General features: G+C 41.6%; 1 protein-coding gene across 2 annotated transcripts in view; it reads left to right on the top strand.

The window, feature by feature from the left end:
* The window catches only part of acbd4 (acyl-CoA binding domain containing 4), a 34,116-nt gene that overhangs the window by 12,033 nt on the left and 699 nt on the right, over nucleotides 1–21,384 (top strand). Inside the window, exons 3-9 of one of the 2 annotated variants that reach the window (XM_030755292.1) lie at nucleotides 157–277; nucleotides 8,125–8,209; nucleotides 8,765–8,882; nucleotides 19,260–19,357; nucleotides 19,462–19,642; nucleotides 20,796–21,001; nucleotides 21,241–21,288. In XM_030755292.1, coding sequence (XP_030611152.1) covers nucleotides 157–277; nucleotides 8,125–8,209; nucleotides 8,765–8,882; nucleotides 19,260–19,357; nucleotides 19,462–19,642; nucleotides 20,796–21,001; nucleotides 21,241–21,288 — 857 coding nt within the window. Of the gene's footprint in view, nucleotides 1–156; nucleotides 278–8,124; nucleotides 8,210–8,764; nucleotides 8,883–19,256; nucleotides 19,358–19,461; nucleotides 19,643–20,795; nucleotides 21,002–21,240; nucleotides 21,289–21,384 lie in introns of both variants that reach the window. The other variant, XM_030755291.1, reaches the window with a different exon arrangement.

Raw genomic sequence — 21,384 nt, 5'->3', positions numbered from 1 at the left:
TATATACACAGTATGTATTCCTGCTCATGAATAGACATCATAAGCTGCAGGATTTTTTGAGTAGATGTTGAGCTTGATGTAATGTGTAATATTCCTGATTACACCTTCCTAATGAATGGAGAAATAAACCCGATAAATTGTTGTGCTACCTTGTAGGCTCCTACCGGCCCTCCTATGAGGTGATGCTACGTTTCTACAGTCTGTACAAACAGGCAGTGTGTGGTCCTTGTACAGTGCCTCGGCCTGGCTTCTGGGACCCAGTGGGCCGCTACAAATGGTGGGTGTGTATTTGAGCTTGTGCAAACTATGAGCTTTTGCAAATTCTGGAATATGGACTACACTGGGTGCATGTCCAAAAATGTAAAAAGTTCATGATTTTTTATCAGTTATTTAATAAAGTGAATATTTATATATTCTTGTCTCTGTACTAGGATTTTAATAATTATTATCTACAGCACGAAATATAAAAAATCCTCAAAATATTAGAATATTTAATTTCAATTTTGAGGAATTACTATTTAAACAGCCATCCATTCATTCTCTTCCAGAGCCAGCCTGTTGCAGGGCTAACACAGAGAGACAAACAACTATTCACACACACATTCACACCTATGGGCAATTTAGAATCACCCTAACCCTACTAACTGCATGTTATTGCAAACATTCAAACTCCACACAGAAAGGCCCAGACCTTCTTATCTGTGAGGCAGCAGTGCTAACTGCTGGTAGTTAGCACTGTTGGCCCAGGCCTTTCTGTGTGGAACTTGTATGTTCTCTCCGTGTTTGTGTGTGGGTTTTCTCCAGTACCCACAGTCCAGAGACATGAAGTTACTGGGGTTAGGTTAACTGGTGATTCTAAATTGCCCATGGGTGTGAGTGTGAATGGTTATCTGTCTCTCTGTGTTAGCCCTGTGGCAGGCTCCTGACCTGCACAGGGTGTACCCTGCCTCTCGCCCTATGACAACTGGGATAGGCTCCACCCCCCACCCCCCCCCTGTGACCCTGAACAGGATAAGCGGAAGATGGATGGGCTATTAAAACAGTATGAATGGATCAGTGATGTGATGCCAAAATTTTTTCACTCCAGCTGGATTGTTTGTTTTTTTTACTAAAAAATTATGTTTATAAAGCACCTCTCAAAAATATAGACCCACTTTAACAATGAATAATCAGAAATTTCTTTGTACATTATCATGAAAATTATGGAAAAAAATTAAATAAGATAATTTCACTTTGAGAATTATGCATTTAATAGTAAATTCTTTGTTTAACTATTTATATGTTAATTTATAAGTGTTTTCCATTCTATCAATGTCACTGCCAGGCAACGTCAGACTCATTTGGCAGGAAAAGTGGTCTATCTGAATGACTATAACAAAAGCCAAACTGTGAAAGGCTAGATAACTGAATCAGCGTTTCCAAAATGGCTAGTGTGCATGCTGTTGAGTATATAGTCGTTAGTACCTACCACTTGATACTGAAGTGCCTTGAGGTGTTTGTTGTTGTGATTTGGTGCTATATAAATATAATTGAATTGAATCGAATACCGTAAGACTGATGAACAGGGTACACAAGGATTTTAGTGAAGCTTGCACAAAATCATGTGCATCTTCATCCAAAATTGTGCATTTCTTGTTTTACAGGCAATAACTTTTGAACTGTGTTTAATCCAGATGGCCTACTGCATCATTACTGTTCTGGTTTAACAGTTTTAATCAAGTGATTTTTTTTTCTGTCAATTGTCCACAATTACTGTAAGTAGGCAAATGTGACATTACTGAACAAAGCTATGAGATCAGTGTTTTTTTTTTTAAAGAAAATACTTTTGTTTCAAAACATTCCACATTACTGAGAACTTGTAAAAAATGTGAAATATATCAGAGGACATTAATTCGTTGAAACCATGATCGCACCACCACTATTGCAGGCAATATGCTTTTTCTTTGTATTTTAAAATTGGTGAATTGAAAATCTATAAATGTTAAATAGTGAACCTTAAATGTTAAACCAAAATAACGTGTATCTTTTAGTCAAATTCAATTGGCCAGATGTGATCATCAAAATCAGCGTTACATTTATTCCCAAGTTTTTATAGGAACAAGGACCATACCTTGTAAGGTGCAACCACTGTTGAAAAAGAGGCACACACACACACACACACACACACACACACACACACACACACACACACACACACACACACACACACACACACACACACAAACACACACACACACACACACACACACACACAAAAGGTGCTACATTGAGATGACCTCATAAACAGGAATGGTTTTACAAGTAGAGGCCACTGACATTTTTCCCTCCTCATCTTCTCTGAATGTTTTTTCACTAGTTTTGCTGTTATATAGGGTCAGTGTCACCACTGGTTGCATGAAGCAATACCTGGACCCCACAAAGGTTGCACAAATAGTCCAATTCCTTCAGGATGACGCATCAATTCATGCCATTACCAGAAGGTAATGGCATGAATTGATGCCATTACCTTCTGGTAATGGCATGAATTGATGCGTCATGCCATTACCAGAAGGTTTGCTGTGTCTGTGAGCATAGAGAAGACTCCTGGTGACTCCTGGTTATTCTAGGAAAGCTGGACAGGTAAACAGTAAATCTGGTATCTGCTTCTTTGTGCAAGGAGGAACAGGATGAGCACCCTACAACATTACCTCCAGCAGCCACTGGTGTGAATGTCTGTGACCAAACAATCAGAAACAGACTTCATGAGTGTGGCCTGAGGGCCCAGTGTCCTCTAGTGGGCCCAGTGCTTGAATTGGCAGGTCCACCACTGGTTCCCTGTGCTTTTCACAGATGAGAGCAGGTTCACCCTGAGCACATGTGACAGACATGAAAGGGTTTGGAGAAGCCATAGAGAACATTATGCTGCCTGTAACATTGTTCAGCATGACCAGTTTGGTGGTGGGTCAGCGATGGTTTGGTGAGGTGTGCACATACAGTACCATTCAAAAGTCTGGATACACATTCTAATTCAGTGGCCTAAGATATCCAAACATCCATCCATCCATTTTCTTCTGCTTATCCGGGGCCAGGCTGTGATGGCAGCAGCCTAATCAGAGAAGCCCAGACCACCCTCTCCCCAGATTGTCGACTGTCCTCATGTAGTAGAAGTTGGTGGTATGCAGATGTCAGATCTATGGTAGAAAACACAGATGCACCCCTGAGCTCACTCAAAATCTCCTCCATGTGGGGCAAGGGGTGACTGTCGGCAACAATAGCTTTATTAGGTTCTCTCAAGTCAACAAGTAGTCTTGGTCTGCCTTCTTTTCTTGTCATGAACACAATAGGAGAAATTCAGGGAGAAGCGTCAATCTGTTCAATAATGTCCTCCCTCAGAAGCAGCTCCAGTTCCTCTGACACTGCTTCCTGAATTGCAAAGGGAAGATGGAGTTTTTGCTGGACTGTGACTGCATTCTCACATACCTTAACTTTGTGCACGAACCCAGCAACACAGCCAATAGGAGCAGAGTCTGTCTTTGTTAGCAACACAGCTGTAGCAGAAGAGGCATGTCCAGGAGGTGGGTCATGGATTGAATCATGGTTAAGTGTCCATTTCAGGGCTTTTATTAAGTCCATTCCCAGTAATGCAGATCCTCCTTGCACCAAATACAAACAAGCAGGGGCAGTGTTGTTGTCAAGGGTAAGCATAGCTTCCAAACATCCTATCACAGGAATGTCCTCCTTCAAGTAACTAGTTTCACTTGAGGTGCAGTTAGGTGACTCTTAGAAAAATATCTGTTGTACAGAGTCTCTGTAATGAAAGAAACTGATGATCCTGTATCAATAAGTAGTTCACAGTCAGCAGCCTCCCCTGAAACAGCTTCAATCTGCACTTTGCAAAGTAGTCTATCAGTAGCATTAACTTCTTTTGTGGTCATCATGAGCACAACCACTTCAGGCATTACTTCTCTAACTTGTTTAGCTGAGTGGCAAACTCTAGAAAAATGTCCAGTCCTCAGCTGTTGCATTTTGCTGCAGCTGCAGGACATTCTCGTGCATTTGCCAGGTGGTTTGTCAAACCACAGCGATAATAGGCTTGCACTGTTGGCAGTGCCGAGCTTGTGTGGCTATTTTTAGAAGCAGCAGCCCGCTGTTCTCTATTCTTGTGCTGAAGAAGTCTTCGCTGAGCAACCACGTGAACAGCAGCATGCTAGTGTAATAGCAGTGTCCAATGTAAGTGAGGGTTCCAATAAAAGTCTGTCTCTCTCGCATAAGTTCTCTTGATAAGCTGGTCCCGGAGCATCTCATTTTCCATGGTTCCATAATCACATGTGACAGCCAACTCACGTAAAGCAGCTATGTATTGCGGCATAGTCTCGTCAGCCTGTTGCATTCGCTGTCGGAACTGATGTCTCACTACAACAACATTCACCTTCGGTGCAAATTGTAGTTCCAACGCAGCCATCGCATCATCATATGAAGTGCCGGTGTTGGGCAAGGTATAAAACAAATGTTGTCCCTCGAGGCCAAGTGCATGGATTGGTAGAGCACCGCGTCTAGCATCGGGCCAGGAATTTCCCGTAGCATGAATTGCTGTTAAGTAATTCTCAAACATTTTCCAAATGGGACAGTAGGTTTTCTACTGCGGGGCAGGAACGGTGCAGGCATCGGTACGGCCATTCTTGTCGCCAACTGTTATGTTTGGAAGTGCGTAGTATGAAGCAGTAACTTGAATAGGCAAGGACTCCTTTTAACAGCTTTACTCTTCACTTGCTCAGTAACGCAGCAACTTGTACGGCAGCATCAGGTGTACATTTTCCTCCATTTTTCTTCTCTCCTCTACACACAGCATTAACCACATATGCCACCTAGTGGTGAACACAACAGAATCCATGACAAAGGGCAGAGTCAAACACCCACTGCAAATGAGTCCGAGTTATTGCTGGCAATACGGACCAAGCTCTCACTGGAGTTGTACAGGGACTGAATGGCCCGCATTAGTGGGCCAGACACCCCATACTCCTGCAGCACCCCCACAGGATACCCTGAGGGACGCGGTCGAATGCCTTCTCCAAGTCCACAAACACATGTAGACTGGATGGGCAAACTCCCACGCACCCTGGCATAGACCTTACTGGGGAGGCTGAGGAGTGTGGCCCCCCCAATAGTTGGAACACACCCTCCAGTCTCTTTTCTTAGAGATGGGGACCACCACCCCGGTCTGCCAATCTGGTGCCGCTCCAGATCTCCACACAATGTTGCAGATGTGTGTCAAGCCCTACAACATCCAGAGCCTTCAGGAACCCAGGGCGAATCTCGTTCACCCAAGGTGCTCTGCCACCAAGGAGTTGCTTAACCATCTCAGTGAGCAACTTAGGGTGTCCTGGTGCCATGTGCACTTTTGGATATACTTATATTCGATCATGGTGTTCCTTATGGACAAACTATGGTTTGCATAGAAGTCCAATAACAAAGCACCATTCGGGTTCAGATCAGGCAGGCTGTTCCTCCCAATCATACCCCTTTACTGTCATTGCACACGTGAGCGTTGAAGTCTCCCAGTAGGACGATGGAATCACTGGATGGAGCAAACCTCAAGCACCTTGCCCAGCGACTCCAAACTGTCACAACAGTCAGGACCCATTCCTTGGCGTGAGTGCACAGGGAAGCAACCCTCTAGTCCACCAGTGAAAACTGCGACCTATTGGCAGCAAGCAGAGGGGATACAAGAATACCCACCCCAGCTCACCGAGGGCAGACTGGAGAACAGTCTAGCCCCTCTTTAGGAGACTGGTTACAGAGTTGAGCCCAACTATATCTAGATGGTATCTCTCAACCTCACACACTACCTCAGGCTCCTTCCCTACCAGAGAGGTGACATTCCATGTCCCAATAGCCAGTCTTGGTAGCTGGTGATTGGTCTGCCAGGGCCTCCGTCCTTGGTCACAGCCTGGCACACATTGCACCCGATCCCTATGACGAATCCTGCAGTATTTGGGCTTACAGGAGGGCTTTTCCATGTCTCCCCTTGGGGCTGCGCCTAGCCACCAGACGTTCTCTCTTGAGCTCCCTCCCCAGGCCTGGTTCCAGGGTGGAGCCCCAGTAACCCTATCCCTGGCAGGGTAAACAGTTCCCTTGGTGACTCTTCCATAGGGGTTGTCGTATTTCACTTCAAATGTAATTAATATAGAGTATATGAAAGTTTGCAAATTTAAATCTAATGATGAAAGAAATAAACTTTTTCATGGCAAACCTGTTTGTCACTGTGGTCAGATCAGTTTTTCAAAGCAGGCACACCACCTATTTAAAAAAATAATCCGTTTTTTTAAAATTGGAGAAAAAACACTTTTGGGGGTGACTTAAAAAGTGGTTCTAATAATATTTCTACAGGTGAGTCTGAGGCCAGACACACTGACTGCTTAAATCAGATGCCTAAGTGTGTTTCCCCAGTTTCAAATCAGAAATGCAAAATCAATGCTGCTTCTAGCAGAATGATGTGAAGAAAACCAAGCTACCGTATGGCCAGCTACTGAAATAAATAGTCTGGCTTTTATGGGGGATTCTTCTGTACACTTAAAGTTGAAACTAATTTCCCATGCATCCATCTTGTAAAGCAAAGCCATGCTGATTGTTTTAAAAGTTACAGAAGTGGCTCTATCCAAAACCATGGATTCAGACCTGTTTAGGATATTTTTTATATGTGATGGCTGACGCCCATTTTTTTTTATGTTAGCAAGATCTTTAGACTGTCATCTTCAAGTGATCAGACTTGACTTCTGTGTCTTTATAGTTTGTCTGCATGCATGCAGACAAACTATTGCTTGTAGCAATAGTTTGCTACAAGCAAATTTAGGACTCAGCTCCATTGGAGCTGAGTCCTAAATTGGTTTCAACTGAAACCACTGATTAAATATGACCGACGCCCCCTTCACACCTGGGCACATGTGTTCACGCACATGATCAATAGAGGGTCATAACCACCTCCAGGGGACTACGCCCACAGGGGTTTAAATACCTGGGTCTCTCCACCTTTTGGTTGAGAACTGAAGAAGCCTTTCGGATGAGAGGTGAAACGTCTTCAAGAAACAAAAAGTAGTCCAGTCGCCTTTTTCAAGCTCCAGAGACTACTATGACCTGGATGACTGAGAATCTACACAGACATTTAGATGCAGATGCACAGCTGAGTCTTGTCCTGTCAAAGTTGCTCTTCTATGGTGTGCCATTTGTTTGTGAAGAGGCTGTTCGGTTCCTCCACTGTAGAGGTCTGAGCACTGTTCACTGCACTGGACAAGCATACACTATGTTGCTTATCTTGTGTTTGGGGGTTTTGTCCCTGGGATGGACCACTTTTTGCCTTAGATTGTGACTAGGTTTGAAGTAATCTGGGATACCATGTTTAGAGAAAATTCTTCTGAGTTTCTCTGGCAAGAATGTCACATAAGGGATGACAGTGTTCTGTCTGTCATTTTTACTCTCCCTAGTTTATGTTTGACCTTCTTTCCTGTGCATCACTGAACAGAGGAGGTGGATTACGTCACCAACTTTCCCCCATTTACAGTTTGATCTTGAGCTCCCTCCCCAGGCGCCTCGACCCCCATTCACACCTTTGTTAAGGTGACCTCAATAGGCCACTTGATAGAATGGGGCGAAGTCCCATATTAGTTTCACCCAAAACCACTGATTGTAATGACCCACGCCTCCTTTCACACCTTGGTGCATGTGATTATGTATATGAACAATAGTGGGTCACAACCACCTCCAGGGGACTACGCCCACTGGGGTTTAAATACCTGGGTCTTTCCACCTTTTGGTTTGAGAACTGAAGAAGCCTTTCAGAAGAGAGATAAAACGTCTTCAAGAAACAATAACAACAACAAAAAGTCCAGTCACCCTTTTTTAAACTCCAGAGACGACTATGACCTGGATGACTGAGAACCTACACTGACATTCATGACACTTCGTCAGTACTGAAAAAAAAAGGTGCTCTAAATTTATAATAACTTATTTGTTTTATGTTTTTTTTTTTTTTTTAATAAAGAAAATTAATGACAGCATCTTTCCCAACCATATGTATTTGTTATGTGATCAATAAACGTATTTTCTTCCAATTAGTGACTGGAAATTTGTGTATGTGTGGGTGTGTGTTAGGGATGCGTGGAGCCGACTGGGAGAAATGAGCAGTGAGAGCGCCATGGCAGCATATGTGGATGAGATGAAGAAAGTTGCGCAGGAGGTACATTTATTTTTATACATATTTTATATTATATAACATGCATGACTTTGGAGTATGGGAGGAAGCTGGAGTACTTGCAGGAAACCCACACAGGCACAGAGAGAACATGCAAACTCAACAAATGCCCCAGCCAGGGTTCAACCCAGGAACTTTTGGAATATGAAGTGGTGAAGTGGTGCATGGTTAAATTTAGTAAAATGTATTCCTCAGGTTGAGGAAGAGATTCGTCTTTAATGAATGTGAATGCTTAACCAGCATTCACAGCATTAAGATCCAAATCTTTTATTTTATTATTATTTATTCCATACATTTATCAGCACTTAACTACTGGACAAAGTTCAATACTTTTTCACGGCACTGTACTTAATTCTACCAGAGGTGCTAAAAAAACACCCATGCATTATTTTGTTCAGGCCACATTTCTGTTTGTTTCTTAGCTTTTAGACTGATTCATTTTAAATGTCTCAGCAAGATGCCTTCTGCTTAGATAAAAACAGAAACTCATATTGCAACAAGGAATTTCTTGATCTTGAAGTCTTTCCACTGTCCCTGCAGGTCATTGAGACTATGCCCATGGATGAGAAGACTGCTTCACTCTTCCACTACTTTGAGCCTCTATACCTGGTAATTGATGACATGCCTCAGCCACCAGAGTCACTGCTCAAACTCAGAGGTCAGTGAGCACATACTGTGTAATCAGACACTTACAGGATTGGATTATAAAGCCTCAGCTAATGTGAATCTACTAGGAGCTGCCACTAATGCTCCCTATCTGATATGATCCTTGTGTCTTTATTTAGAAATACACTCATAATACTACTTAGCACGATGTCTCATACATAATTTTTTGTCATCAGTGCAAGACTTTTTTTAAAGCCTTGCTTCTCCTTCAACATAGGCAATGTTTTGATAGTGTATCTTGGGCCTCTTTCATTGATTCAATTCAGTTTTATTTATATAGCCCCAAATCACAGTAGTTGCCTCAAAGTGCTTTATATTGTAAGGTAAAGATCCTACAATAGTACAGCAAAAACCCCAACAGTCATACAACTCCTATGAGCAAGCACTTGGTGACAGTTGGAAGAAACAAATGCCTTTTAATAGGAAGAAATCTCCAGCAGAACCAGGCTCAGGGAGGGGCAACCATCTACCATGACTGAGTCGGGATGAGGTGAGGGAGACAGGACAAAAGACACTGTGAAAGAAAGCCAGTGACTAATAATAACTAATGATTAAATGTGGAGTGGTGTATAAACAATGAGTGAAGAAGAAACACTCAATACACTCAAGCCCCCCAGCAGCCTAGACCTATTGCAGCGTAACTAAAGAAGGGTTCAGGGTCACCTGATCCAGCCCTACAAATAAGCTTGATCCAAAAGGAATGTTTTAAGCCTAATCTTATAAGTGGAGAGGGTGTCTGTCTCCTGAATCTAAGCTGGGAGCTGGTTACACAGGAGAGGGACCTGAAAGTTGAAGGCTCTGCCTCTCATTCTACTTTTAAATAACCTAAGAACCACAAGTAACCTGCTGTCTGAGAGTGAAGTACTCTGTTGGGGTGATATGGTACTAATTGGTCTTTTTGATAAGATGGAGTCTGATTATTCAAGACTTTGTATGTGAGGAGAAGCATTTAAATTTGGATTTAACAGGGGGTCAATGAAGAGAAGCCAGAACTATATTCTCTCACCATCAGTATTCTTGCTGCAGCATCAGCTGAAAGCTTATCAGGGAGCTTTTAGGACAACCTGATAATAATGAATTACAATAGTCCAGCCTAGAAGTAATTAATGTATGAACTAGTTTTTCATCTTCACTCTGAGACAGGATGTTTATAATTTTAGATATATTGTGCAAATGCAAGAAAGCAATTCTACGTATTTGTTTAATATGCCCAATGAAGGAATTATCCTGGTCAAAAATGACTCCAAGATTCCTCACATTGTTACTGGGGGTTGAGGTAATGCATCCAGAGTAATTATTTGGTTAGACACCATGTTCTAAATTAGCAAGATGCCATATCCTCTCCAGGTTATGGGTTATTTGCTTTAAGCTTCTCGTTTCTGAGTTATACCAAGGAGTTGAGGTTTGTAGGGCCAAGTAGAAGAACTTCAGTTTTATCTGAATTTAGAAGCAGGAAATTAGAGGCCACCCAAGTCTTTATGACATTCCTGCAGTTTAACTAATTGGTGTATATCATCTGGCTTCATGGTAGGATAAAGCAGGGTACGAAATGCATAGCAGTGAAATTTTATGCTGTGCCTTCTGATACTGCCTAAGGGAAGCATGATTAATGTAAAATAGAATTGGTCCTAGCACAGAACCCTGTAGAACTCAACAATTAATCTTAGTGTGTGAAGAAGACTCCCCATTTACATTAGCAAATTGGAGTCTATTAAATAGATATGATTCAAACCACTGCAGCCCTGTACCTTTAATTCCTATGGCATGCTCTAAGTTTTGTAATAAAATATTGTGGTCAACAGGATTGAACACTGTACTGAGGTCTAACAGGACAAGCACAGAGATTAGTCATTGGTAACCTTAACTAATGCTGCTTCTGTACTGTGATGAATTCTGAAACCTGACTGACAGTCTTCAAATAAACTATTTCTCTGGACACGATCAGTTAGCTGTTTTACAACTACTCTTAAAAATTTTTGAGAGAAAAGGAAGGTTGGAAATTGGCCTATAATTAGTTACGACAGCTGGGTCAAGTGATGGCTTTTTAAGTAATGGTTTAATTACTGCCACCTTACATAGCCTATTAATAGAGACAGATTAATTGCATTTAAGATAGAAGCATTAATTAATGTAGGACTTCTTTAAGTAGTCTTGTAGGAATGGGATCTAATAGACATGTTGATGGCTTGAAGGGGTAACATTGAAGTTAACTGAGAAAGATCAATCCGATTGAAGAGTGTGAATAAATATCAGTAGTACTGAAAGTAGCTGTAATAACGATATGTCTGTGAGATGGGTATGAATCATTTTTTCTCTAATGGTAAAGTTTTATACGTGAAGAAATTCATGAAGTCATTACTAGTTAATGTTAAAGGAGTACTTGGCTCAGCAGAGCTCTGAGTCTTTGTCAGCCTGGCTACAGTATTGAAAAGAAACCCGGGGTTGTTATTTTCTTCAGTCAGTGCTGAATAGTAAGATGTTCTAGCTTTATGGAGGGCTTTTTTTTTTTTTTTTTTTATAGAGCAACAACCTGTTTTTCCAGGCTAAATGAGCATTTTCTAAATTAGCGAAACACCGCTTCCTCTCCAGCCTATGGGTTATTTGCTTTAAGCTGGTCATTTGTGAGTTATACCAAGGAGTCAAGCACTTCTTATTTGAGGATTTCTTTTTTTCAGAGAAACCACAGTATCTAGAGTCATACGCAGTATGACTATAATAAGCTTAATAATTGATAATCGGCCTCTGTAACACCTCAGGTCTGGCAGATCAGTTCAAAAGCCTAACTGAATTCTCTAAAATAGGCCATCATCGATTCACAAAATAACTCTACTGACGATATTAGACAGGAACAAGCTGTGAGTGCGGCGCAGCAGGTGTGGAAAGAAGCCAAAGCCGCCGGAGATAAATTCAACAAGAAGTGGAAGCATTGTTCCAAAAATGGAAACACAGTAAACCGCAGAAAACGATGATGGATTTTATTCTACATGTTCCTCACCTGTTTTCATCTATGCTGGCCTGTACATTTGTGCGTAATCTTGCGATCGGCGGCTGGCACAGTTGCCAACTTTTATGCAACAAAACTCACTGTGGGCTGTCTCAGAAATCGCTAGAAGTTGCTAAAGGACGAACTGAGGTCTGGGGGGGTGTGTGCTGTCCCCCTCGGTGCTGAAGAGAGGTCCGGGTGAAGGGACGCAGTACGAGCGCTGTATATACACAAAACACGACAGCACTGAGTTTTCAGGTTTCTGGTGTTGAATCAAAAAGGAATTTCCTTTTTTTTTAATGTTTTTTTCTTTGCTTATATGGTAAATATACTGGTGCACAGGATTTATGAAGGGCTTATATATAAAATGAACACATGACTTGTTCTTACCCTCATTAATAAAGAATATAAATGCAGCGTCTGTTAAGAAATTGAAGAAGATGGTGAGCGATTGCCAGCAAAAGTTGCCCTTTTATTAACAATTAAATGGTTGCTGTGTGACGCAGCCAAAATAAAACAGTAACAATGAGACTGACTCAGATAATGATGAGAGGAAACCCGGCATGTTTGAAATCGCCCGAATTGTTCAACTCAGACACTGAAGATGAGGAATTTGATGGATTTGTGGAAGATGAATGATTTAAAATGTGAGTGTATTTTTTTTGTATTTGTTGCAACTGAACAATATTCTGAGTTATTGTGAATGAGTTGAATAAAGTTTAACTTACCTGATGCTTTTGTTTTATCATGCGCCTTATAACCCGGTGCGCCTAATGTGTGAAAATAGACCTGGTCATTGATATTGCACCTTATAATGTGGTGCGCCTTATGGTCCGCAAAATATGGTATGTAACATTCACACTCCAACGCTTGCGTCGGAGAGCAACTTGGGGTTAAGTATCTTGCCCAAGGATACGTTGGCATGCAGCCTGGAGTAGCCAGGAATCGAACCGCCAACCTTCCGATCAGTAGGTGACCTGCTCTACCTGCTCTACTTCCTGAGCTACAGCCACACAAAATGTGTGTAAACAACTGAGAAAATCTGTAAAATAAAAAGCAGAAGGATTTCATGTTTCAGTAACACAAAATATTTGTGTCACTGAAGTAAGTCCAAAGTTCTTCCTCAGGAGTGATGATTCATTAATAATGAAATATTGGACTTTGATAAGTGGTGGATGTTTTGTCTGCTGGGAATAACAAACCAGAAGAAAAAGAAGGAAGCACTTATATGGAAAAAAAACAAAAAAACAAAAACAAAAAAAACCCCACCTCATCCTTCAACTCCAAGCAAGCACCCTCCAGAGGAGAAAAATGAAGCCAACCCAAAGTGCCAAACATTGGAATTCTTCTATTGCACAGTTAAGGCTGGCATCAAATTGTACTCCACAGTGAAATCATATTGGTCCAAAGACTTAAAAATTAAATTACTTATCATAACCTATAACCTCTTCAGTTGTTAAATGCTTTCATCCATCCTTACTGATATCAGAGGTAAAAACTAATGAACCATTTCGTCCTCACGGTCTCTTGTGTGCTTCTCCTCGAAGCACTGTACTTCATTCTTGACTGTACTCCACCATATGGTCTGGTTGGAGGCAAGTGTCTCGAGGTCTCCAGGAGGGGTGCTGCATGCGTTCAGGGAGTGGCAAACAAGTTTGCCATAGAGGACCATAGAGGAGTGCATATGAATGGCGTGTCCAGTGCATTGAAGGACTTGATGCTGGAAAATCCTGCAGTACTAAGGATCTTGGTGTTCTGGGATGTGGTCCTCCCAGGTGAGGTCAAGGATGCGTTATGGTATTGGATGTGGAGGGCTTCCAACATCTTGACTTGCCTCCTATACAGAGATCAGGTCTCACATCTATACAGGAGGGTAGACATGCAGACGGCATAGTAGACTGAGACTATTGTCTTGATTTGCAGGTGATGACTGATGAAGACACATTTGCAAAGATACCCAAAAGCAGAGGACACTTGGAGGACACTTCATGATCTCCCTGTCCAGGGAGGTGTCATTCATGGTGTCAGGTGTCATGGTGCTACCCAAGTTAGTGAATGAGTCCGTATGCTCCAGGACTTGAGCACTAAAGGTGATTGCTACTGGAAGTTGGTTATGGTAAAGAGACGACTGTACGGTGAGAGCTTTGGGGACATTGACCAGGAGACCAAGTCTATGTTAGACTTCCTGTAGGGACTCAACAATCCTTTGGAGGCCCACTATAGACAAGGAGACACGAGTGGGTCTTCACGATAATAATGTATTGGGTCTTTGTTGTAGCAGAGAGGCGTTGGAAATTGAAGACATTTCTTTCGAGCTTATCCGTAGTCCATGGGTGCTTTTGGTGGTGTTTCTATAGAGGGTGACGGAGAGAAGATAAATGTTAAAGAGTACTAGAGTAAGAATGCACCCCTGTTTCACTCCCACAAAGTCTTCGAAGACAGGAGACATTTCACCTCTAACAAGGATCTTTGTCCGTATTAATGAAAGTGTTGGTGGATGGTCAGGAACGCTGGTGGACATCTGAACTTCTGCAGCAAGCTCCAGAGGAGTGAGCAGTTGCTGGTGTTGAATGCCTATGTAAGGTCAATAAAGGCAAAGTTAATGTTTTTCTAATGCTCGTGAGCTTTCTCAAGAGGGTCATATCCACGAAGATCATATCCTTGGTGCCTCTCTCTGCATGAAAGCCAGCTTGAGATTTAGGGAGAACTCACTAAGTGACATGAAGTCCATTGAGCATGAATCTTGCCGGCAGCGTCCAAGAGGGAGATACCATGGCTATGACCACATGTGGAGTGAACTCCCTTCTTTTTGTAGATGGTTATGATCGTGGACTGCTTCCAGGCATCTGGAAACTTGCTCTGCCGCCAGCAGTTGGAGAAGAAGCCTGTTAGTTTTTTTTAAAGATTCTACAGCACCATGTACCTTGTTGAGAGGGGCAGTGGGGGGCACTATCAAGTTCTGGGATTTGAGGGAGGGTGTGGAGTTCATTCAGAACCATTAATCAAAGGGGTTGACCCTGTCCAGAAGAAGGGCCCAGCACTTGAGGATCTGCTGCTTTTTTTGAGGCGTGCCATGCTGTCTGTGTAATGTACAGGAACTATGATGCATTGAGTTGGACCATAGAAGCTTGTGATGGCATTGTCATCAGCAAAGTGTTGAGTTTCTGCAGCTTTTGTAACCCACTATGCATTTTGTATCTGACAAAGTCTGTGTTGTGTTTCTGAGTTTGCAGTCTCCCACTTCCATAGGAGTTTGGTTGATGCAGGTTTGCTGAGCTTTATTGCAGAGCTGCCTTCTTTGAAGTGAGTGGGGGAATGACTTCCTCCAAAGCATCACACCAGTCTGGGTTCTTCCTCTGTGTGAGTCCCAGAACGTCTCTGGAGGATTTCTGGTGGACTTCAAGGAGCGATGAACAGACCTCTTTGAAATCAGGCTCGATGCTTGGATACACAGGTGTGAGGTTGTCCCATTCGTTTTGGAGCTTATCTCTGAGTCACTGAGGGCCTTCACATTCAGATGAGGCTTCGCTTGTTGCTCCCTTGCAGGTGAATGGAGAAAGATGTTGAGGAAACGTTGCACCAGACAATGATCTGTCCAACACTTGGCATCTCTTTGGACATGGGTGATGTGGACCTTGTAGATGTCACAATGGTGCACGATGATGTAATCTAGAAGATGCCAGTTTTTTGCGCATGGATGTATATATTCTGCTTCTCCAGGAGTTGAAACAGTGTATTTGTGATGCACAGCTGGTGGTCTGCCCAAAGGGAGAGTAAACACAAGCCATAGGCATTCATATTTCCAGATCCATGCTGTTCTGTTTGATGTTTTCCTCCTGTTTTCTTTGCTGAGAAATTTGGTGTTTATAAGTTTTTCATGTTCCTTTGCTGCCATCTACTGGGGAACAAGGGTAGTGTTTTTATGTTTGCGGCATCGACTGATGACGTCATGAGCAGTGGACATTGTTTGTGCGGGAAAACAAGCTTGATGCACAATTTCTGTCTGTTGAGTCTCAAGTTAGCCCTTGAAGGCATCGTCGGTATGTTGTATTAATTATATGCACATGCGTGTATATAAAACAAGATAAATGTTAATCCACCTAGTTGAGAGCCCTGCTAACCTCTAGTAGAGTTCTATATTTGTGTTATTGTGGGCTAAGCTAATTTAGCTTCTAAGCTATTTTCTATAGTACTGTCAAATCGGCCTCTGAATGGAATTGTATTTGTTTCACAGTTTTATCCTACTTCAACTTACCATAAAGAGTTAACTGGAACCTGTCATCTGTGTGGTTTGTTGGAGAGGAGTTAACCAGCTGTCGACCCTGGCAAGGCGTTGGGGCAGGACAGTACACATGTCTTCCAACGATACTGTCCTAGACAATGTGATCGCGTCCAATTCGGACGTTAAAGTCCCTGAGGAGAGCGATTTTGTCTGTTGCAGGAGTACATACCTCGCCCAGGGAGGTATATGAGTCATCTTTAACCAAAGGGATTGACCCTATCCAGAAGCTTCTGGAAATGTTGTACTTCAGAGTCCAGTGTGGGGGTATATATGCTGATGAAGGTCATATAAGATTCCTTTGCCAGGGCTATGTGGAGAGTTGTCAGTCTTGGGCTGATGCCAATTGGAGATTCGAATAGGTAGGGGAGGAGATTGCTTCTGTTGGTGAACCCAGTGCCATGGATCCTGGGCTCTGTTGCTGGAAGGCCTCTCCAGAAAAATATATATCCAGCAGAGGTTTCTGTGAAGGAACAGTCATCAGCAAACCATGTTGCACTAAGTGCACAGATGTCCACCACTAAAGCACTAAAGTTTCAAAGCCATGTGGGTGGCACAGCACTAGTGGTTTGTTGTTGCAGAGTCCAGGAGTGTTCTCACATTCCAAGAAGCAAAGGTGAGTTTTTTTGGTTGAAGATTTTGAGTATTGCAACCGCAGGAATTGATGGCTCCATCAGGGGGGTTGATAATGGTGGTGGCGAGCTTGTTCAGTTCTTGCCCAAATCACTTAAACTTCACAGCAGTGATCCAATGGCTAGCCATATGGTGAGATGATTGGGCCAGTGAGGAGTTGCATGACTGATGCTGGTTCCCTCTGCAGGGTGCCAGACCTCCTCTAGCTGTGTCATTTCAGGGTTCCAGCCAAGCACTCATGTAGATACAGAATGTCTCATTCAACCATACATTCTATCAAACAATCACACTCTGATGAACTCATCGGGACTAACTTGGGGTTCAGTATCATGCCCAAGGACAGCTTGACATGCAGACATTCACAGACAGAAGTCTGTCAATGTCATCCATGTTTTGGAAGTGTTCAGAGATCAAAGCCCTGTACCTGTACTGCCTAATAGTTTTTGTGTAGACTCAGCTTAAAATTATATATACCCTAAACTTATTTAATTATTATATTGATGACATTACTAGAGTTTGTTTCTCAAATAGACTTCCCACTAGATAGTATAGGTATTAAAATAAATTGCCTTAAGCCATTAGGCTCCTCACCTGTGGAACCAATTCCCACTGTAGGTTCAGGAGACAGACACCCTCTCCCACTTTATGATTAGGCTGCAAAATTTCCATTTTGTTAAAGCTGGATGAGGTGACCCTAAAGAATCCCTTTGTTTTAACTAAATAAATATAATGGATGTCATTGTACAAAACTGGTTCTCTGTTGGATTATGCAGCTACCTGTCACTACCCTGGGCTGCAGTTTTAAATGTGCTGTAGTTTTGACACGATGATAGCAAACCAGCAGGGTGTAAAACAGGGCAGAAGAGATTTCATCAGGGCGGTATGAACACTCATTTATTAAAGAGAGGAGCGTTTTAGATTTATACTTTAGACATTAAGTCCATTGGGGTGAATGGACTTTTTGTATTTTTTTGTAAATTCTGACCTTCTTAGTCTGTTTTTGTCTACATTTGTATGACAGGTTTTGTATTAGTTTGTCACCCATGCCATTCCTAGATCATTTGTTCATTCTTATGATCTGTTTATTCTCATGACTGATGTTCCGCACTGTTTCGCTGTATTTTGTAGTTCGTTTAGTTCCTATTAAGATATGCCTTACCTTGTGCGTTTTGTTTATCACTCTACTCTGTTTTGACGTGCTCTACTAACATATATATATATATATATATATATATATATATATATATATATATATTAGGGGTGGGACTCGATTAAAAAAAATTAATCGAATTAATTAGAAGCTTTGTAAGTAATTAATCAAAATTACTCGCATTTTAATCACATTTAAATATTTAACATGAGAAATATTAATATAAGGTTGGTTGATGAATAAATCAATATACATAAGCTTAAACTTCAAAATTTTTTTTATTTTCCCACCAGTCTAATACACTGGCCAAGGAAGGGTGGAAGTGCTCCTGTGATAAGCAAACTCCTGAAATTAAAGTTAAGATTAAGATTAAGATTAAGATGGTGTTTATTTGTCACATGCACAGTTATACACAGTACAATGCACAGTGAAATGTATTTTGTACCTGCAACCATATATACACACACATATAAATAAGAAGAATAAAAATAAAAAAAAGTAATTCACACTATACACTATACTCTATATACTATACACTATACACACTTTTATAAATTATAATTTATTAAGCATCATAACTAGATAGTTTTATTCAACATTAATGTCTCACTTAATATAGTTGGAAATTAATCATTTGCTCAGCTGTATTCCTTGATGTTGAAATGTGTTATGCTTGTTTTAACAGCTTATTTTGAATTAAAGACTTAAAATTAAACCACAACAAGGAGAAAAAGTTCGTTCTCATTTTAACAGCTGCTTTTCCACAGCTGTGCTTCGCACTCACGGTTGCTAGGCGACATGAACTACGCAGAGGTGAGGGCAGGTGATGCTGATATGAAGGCTAGCCGCTCACTTCCGGCCTTTGCGGTCTACGTGGGCTGCGAAGGACGTGGGCTGGGTTCTTTCGAACGATGCGGCTCCTGAATTTGGACATTGTGCGTCGATATAATCTGTATGCCTGGAACTCGTGCACTGAGAAACGTTCCAAAACGGGAGAAACGGTGCAAAGTGCGATTAAAATGCGTTAAAATTTTTAATTCGTTATTTTCCCCATAATTAATTAATTGAAATGAAATATTTATTGCCCCCAAATTACCCTGGAATTCTAGTGCAGGAATATACTGTGTACTATCTTCACTTCATTTTAAATCAGTTGTCTTTTTGTGTGAAAATCTAGTGTCATATTTAAACAGAAATGTAGAAAATCTAAATTGTTTAACAGACTTTTACTGTGTACTCGTTTCCAGTCATAGTTTTGGTTCCACCTGATAAACCTAGCAAACTAACACAAACATGAATATATTTGATTGTGTACTTGCAGCAGACTCTGCAGTGCCTGAGATTATGGCACTCACCAGTGATTCAGAAAGTGAAATTTTCTGTGACTCTGTGGATTCATTGGAGCAGCTCAGTAACATCAAGGTATGCCAGTGAATAACACAGTTCTAACTGAAATTAAAAAAAGAGTGAATGGAGAGTTGTTTTATGTGGGAACAAGCAACTTTGAGACCATCTGATGCTCACAGACCAAGTCCGACAGCTTTCACAATGGCCATGTGTCACCGGAGTCATCTACAGTCCAAAGCCAGGAGGAAGGCCGAAAGGTTGGGGCAGGCCAAGGTGGAGAAGGAGCAGAGGGCAGGAAGGATCCCATCAGGAGGAGTCGGCACACTGGGCGAGAAACTTCCCACCACAACTGGAGAGAACGTAAGCTGCTGCTATGTAGATCCACAAAAACACTCAATAACACATCGTGATAGTGATAATCACATTTAAATGAACCAACAGTGTGTAAAATAATTCAAATGATTATTCAACTGTAACATATAGTTATAAAATTATATTTGTGTATATAATTTATTTCATTATAGTTAATATAGTATTTTATAGTTAATACCTTTTTTTTACAATTTTTTTTTACATTTTTCAGAATTATGTTGTGACCATTTAATGTTGTCATGTTTCATCCAAACATATGCCCCCTTTTTTATGCTGGCAGCCTTAGTGTGGTGGAAAAAGTAAGTTGAGCTCTGAAATCAAAAGGATTTTCTGATATTTTTTGAAAGAAACCTTTGCAAAGGGATCAATACAGCATGAACAGTCTTTGCTGTCACCAGCATTGACACTGAAAAGGAAAGATAACACCTCATTTATACTCATGTTACAAGTTACAAGTTTCCTTTATTAGTCATTGTACACAATGAGATTATGTTCCAGACGTTAATGTGTGGATACAATTCTATTCTGGCTGTGGGGAGTTTTTTTCCCGTCATCATTTTAGCACCAGCATGATAATGACATTTTGTTTTTTGTTGTTTTTTCATCTTTGCATACTCAGGCTTTGTACAAGAAAATTGCAGTTACATTTCCAAGAGGTGCACAGAAGTTATTGGCATTGTACTACAAATTTTCCATCACACTCAACAATAGCTTTGATTTATCCAGTTTGCGCTTGTTGGTTATTACCAGCTTGTTAGAACAATGATGATGTCCAAGTCATTCAGTTTTGTTCTGTAGAAGCTGCTGCTCTTAATACACTGTCATAATAACTTATCAACAAGGCCCATGCTACTAGCTGGTTTGCTAACTTTGCTCACCTAGCTGGATAACAAGCTTCTGAGCTCAACCTCAAAGTCAAGAGCCAGTGTTAACAGTTGGTTACTCTTATCCAGAGAGATCACAGAAATGCTTTGTTACTCAAAACACAGCTGATAAATAGCCGCTACTGCTGCTAACACCGTTTCTTCACTGTGATGCTGATTAATGACCTCAGTTCACAGCATAGCTAGTTAGCCAGCTCGGTAGGTACAGTGTTTCTTTTGCAGCTACACCAAGACTCAGTCGCAGTGTTATGTTGTAGGAGGTGCACCACAGGGAAGTTTGGGGCGGTCCCCAGGTGGTGGAAGTGGGCATGGACATGGAGGGGATGGTTCAGAAGGTGGTGCAGAGAGGCTGCGTGAGGCTCATCTACAGCAGCAGATCATCCTGGCTCTACAGAGGCTCAGACAGGACATGAGGAGCGTGATGGATAGACTGGAAGTGGTGGAGAGGCTTGCTGCCACGCATGTAAGCGTTCCCTTTTCGATGACATAGTGTGCCTTGTTCCCCTGTAAAAGGTGATCATAAACACAATGAATTATGGGCTTACAGAAAGTTATATACCTAAATTTGGGGAATCAGAAATACTTTATTAATCCCAGAAGGAAATTTCTGATGTTACAGCTGCAATCATTTATCATTTCAAATACTTCTGTTTTGAAATCGCCTTTCCTGCTCTGAGGTGACTGCTGTGCTGTATGTGGCAGGCTCATGCTTCAGATTTGAGACCATGCCTGCGGTGTTCACTACAACAGGTAAGAGGCTTTGTGTTTGAGTTTACTGAACTAAAAATATTGTCTGATCACGCATCCTCAGGTAAATGCATTATATGGGGTGGCTGTAGCTCAGGA

The sequence above is a fragment of the Archocentrus centrarchus genome, chromosome 19 (genome assembly GCF_007364275.1).
Source record: "Archocentrus centrarchus isolate MPI-CPG fArcCen1 chromosome 19, fArcCen1, whole genome shotgun sequence".
In the NCBI taxonomy this organism is placed as follows: Eukaryota; Metazoa; Chordata; class Actinopteri; order Cichliformes; family Cichlidae; genus Archocentrus; species Archocentrus centrarchus.
Note: the sequence above shows the minus strand (reverse complement) of the source record. Positions and strands in the feature narration are given on the sequence as shown.